The sequence below is a fragment of the Helianthus annuus genome, chromosome 11, assembly GCF_002127325.2.
Source record: "Helianthus annuus cultivar XRQ/B chromosome 11, HanXRQr2.0-SUNRISE, whole genome shotgun sequence".
NCBI classification, from domain to species: domain Eukaryota; kingdom Viridiplantae; phylum Streptophyta; class Magnoliopsida; order Asterales; family Asteraceae; genus Helianthus; species Helianthus annuus.
In genome coordinates, this window is record NC_035443.2 from 129299418 (window position 1) to 129302740 (window position 3323).

General features: G+C 38.0%; 1 protein-coding gene across 1 annotated transcript; it reads left to right on the forward strand.

Annotated features, from left to right (window-relative positions):
• Positions 1 to 633: 633 nt before the first annotated feature.
• LOC110913769 (protein MNN4-like) lies at positions 634 to 1715 on the forward strand. Its single transcript, XM_022158588.1, has 2 exons — positions 634 to 978; positions 1428 to 1715. Exons 1-2 carry the CDS (start codon positions 634 to 636, stop codon positions 1713 to 1715), a joined length of 633 nt encoding a protein of 210 aa, XP_022014280.1.
• The last annotated feature ends 1608 nt before the right edge of the window (positions 1716 to 3323 follow it).

The window sequence follows — 3323 nt, forward strand, 5'->3', positions numbered from 1 at the left end:
TTTTATAAAAACACAAGTATTCTTTAAAAAATGGATCAAGCCCACCTTTGTAAAATTTACTTGGGCCAAAAGCCCACTTTTTATGAACCAACATGGGCTAGGTCCACTTTTTAGAAATTAATTTGGGCTAGGCCCATCTTTACATAACCCATTTGGGCTAGGCCCACTTTTATAAATCAAATTGGGCTAGGCCCCCTTTTATAAATCCATTTTGGGCTAGGCCCACTCTTACATAATTTAATTGGGCTAGACCCATTCCTACATAACTTATTTGGGCTATGCCCCAGTGCTTTGGTTGCTGAGGTGAAAGAGAGAATGAAAGAAGAGATTCTGCAAGAGAAAATGTACAGAGAAAGATGTATTGTAGATTACATAATAGAAGAAATGCAGAAAGAGTACAAGGAATCTAGGAGTTCTAGAAGATGGGACAAGAAACGAGAATGTTATGTCAATCACAAAGGAGATCCGGTTGTCCATCCAAGCCAAGTGGTGTATAACGACGTACTTGCAGTAATTCCTCTGTCCGATGAATACTATTCAAAGATCAAAAAAGATAAAGATTATGTTAAAAAGCTGGATAAGATAATTAGAGATGTCATGACAGCAAGTTTGAGCTAGAGAGATGAAGAAAGAATGAAAAAGAATATTGAAAATTTGGTAGATGAATTGAAAAAGGTTGCAGAAGAAGAAGATGAAGATGTGAAGAAAGAAGAAGTGGCTAATGACGAAAGTCAGAAAACAGCTAATGAAAGTCTGAAGAAGTTCGCAAAAGAAGTGACTGTTGAAAAACAGCAAAATGATGAGAATTTGAAGAACGAAGAAGAAGAAACAGTTGAAGAAAAACAGGAGGAAGCTAATGAGAAGTTGGAAGAGTCGGTTGGTGAAGCTGATGCTGGTGAAGCTATTGCTAAGGAACAACAGAAGAAGAAAGAAGATCAGAAACAGACGGAAGAAAAAGCCGAGGTGCCAACTATTGAGGTAAATACTTCAACTGAATCTTCTGAAGTTTTAAATAAAACTGTTGAACAGTGCAAGAAATGCATGGAAACGTGCAGTGCTTGTACTGAAAAAGATGAAAAGTTCAGAACAAGAGACATGGAATTTATTAACATTGAAAAAGTTTTCAAAGATAAATGCAAAGAAATGTTTGAAAAAGAAAAGGTTTTGTTAGATAATGATGAACAGCTGACACGAAAATGCAAGATTTTAGAAAAAGAAAATGAGATTTTGAAAGAATAGTGTTCAGCAATGACTGAAGAATGTTTGCAAAAAGAAAATGTGGTTCAAGAAATGAAAAAAGAGTATGATTCAATAAAACTTGTATATCATATTACAAAAGAATCATATGAAGATGTGAAAAGCCAAATGAAACTTGTTCAATCGAGATTGAAATATTGTTCTGAAATGTCAAAAGGGCTTAAAATCAGTATGAAATAAAACAACAAGTTGTAAATTCATATATTGAAGAGGTTGTTGAGCTTAAACGTGAAATGGCTGATTTAGAACAAGATAATAACAAGTTGCATAGTTATCACGCTTCATCATTTGTTCTTGAACGTATTTTCAACATAAAACCGGATTATAACGATTTTGAGAAAAACAAGAAAGGAATTGGCTCAGAATATCATCAGGTTCCACCACTGTTTGAGGAAAAATTCACATTCTATGATGATGAGAAGGTGGAAAAAGCTAATTCCCAGAAAATATTGACGTAACCTATTCCAAATCTGATGATACTGGTGATTTAGAGGTGGTAGGTAAGGTCGTTGAAAGTGTTTTGCAAGATGATTCTACCTAAACAGATAAGTCCGAGTCACAGGATGAAAATGAGGGAAGTTTTCATGAGAGTTATCTTAAAAATTCAAAATATGAGAAAGATGCGAATGATGTGTGACAACTCGTACTTTACCGACCCTTGTATTACGTGTAACTGTTGATCAACTTATGTGATGCTATTAACTGATTGAATGTTACGTGATTACTTGTGTTTACGAATACGTTATTTGAACCGAATGCCCAGCCGAACACAAGCCCATTCGGGCCACACACTAGACTCGAAACCTCGGCCCAAGTGAGGTTTCGGCCCACACTCCTTATGCGTACATGATACATATACCATTAGGGTTAATTTTTCACAAGCTTTGAAAACAAGAACTCACACACACAAACTCTCTCTCCCTCTCGTTGCTTGGAAACCGACGGCACAAGAACCAACTTCCCATTCGGATCACACTCCTTTACTTGTAACCGGTTAGTATGATTGATTATGTTCTTGTACGATTTATGTGGTTTAGTTTGTGTTCTTGCAAATCGGTTGCTCACCATATGATTGTAATCGGATGAGTTATGTTATCGAGCTAAACTGATTAAGTGACATAGGTTATCATAACCAATCTGCTTGTATGTAAATCGGCTCTTATGTATGTTCACACAAACCGGGTTGTATGCTAGAAGCCTAACAGTGATTCGTGATGTTGATTGTAAATCGGTTGCATGTATGTGTTAATCGGTTAGGATGCATGATAGGGTTGCAAGATTTGAAACCAACCGATTGTTATATGTTTGATTATGATCCGATTGTTTATTCTTGTTACGGTTATGCATTTGTTTAAAGATGAACACGTTGAATATGATATAAAAATCTGCTAATTACTAGGTTTGATCTGAATTGTGAAACTGCTTAGTTGTTTGCATAAATTACGGAATGATTGTTGTGTATGATTATGGAAACCAGTTACACACACGGTTGCGACTCGGTATCACTCATTGCGAGTCGGTACCCCACTCGAGACCACACAACAACATCAGCCGCAATCATGGTTGCGAGTCAGGTTGCGACTCGTAACCAGACCATGACGAGCCGAGACCGTCCCTTGCGACTCGTAACCAGCTGTTGCGACTCGCAATCTTCTGTTGCGACTCGTAATCTCCTGCTGTGACTCGTAACTCTCGGTTGCGACTCGAGATCGCCGGTTGCGACTCGAGACCACCTTTGCACGTACACTGTATTGGGCCTACACTGTCACGGGCCCAATCTTATGACTGTTATGTTATTGGACTGCTTATCTGTTTGGGCCGAACACTTGGATTCTGTTTAACTGATTGTTATTGGACTGCTATGAAATATGTGTGAATTGCCATGATCAATACGTGTTAGAAATCCACGTGCTTTATACGAACCTAACTTGCATAAGTAACCATGATAGGACGTGGTTGATCCCTTACTTGTATACTTGAGCATTTTACTGTCTGCCGAGCAAACCCAGGTGAGTTCACACTCCTACTAAGGCATGGGATTCCCGGGTCGTGGGAATGGGTTAAAG

Coding starts and splice junctions, on each gene's coding strand:
- LOC110913769 (XM_022158588.1), top strand. CDS start 634: ATGAAAAAGAATATTGAAAATTTGGTAGATGAATTGAAAAAGGTTGCA. Junction 979..1,427: donor CCGAGGTGCCAACTATTGAG/GTAAATACTTCA, acceptor GCTTAAAATCAG/TATGAAATAAAACAACAAGT.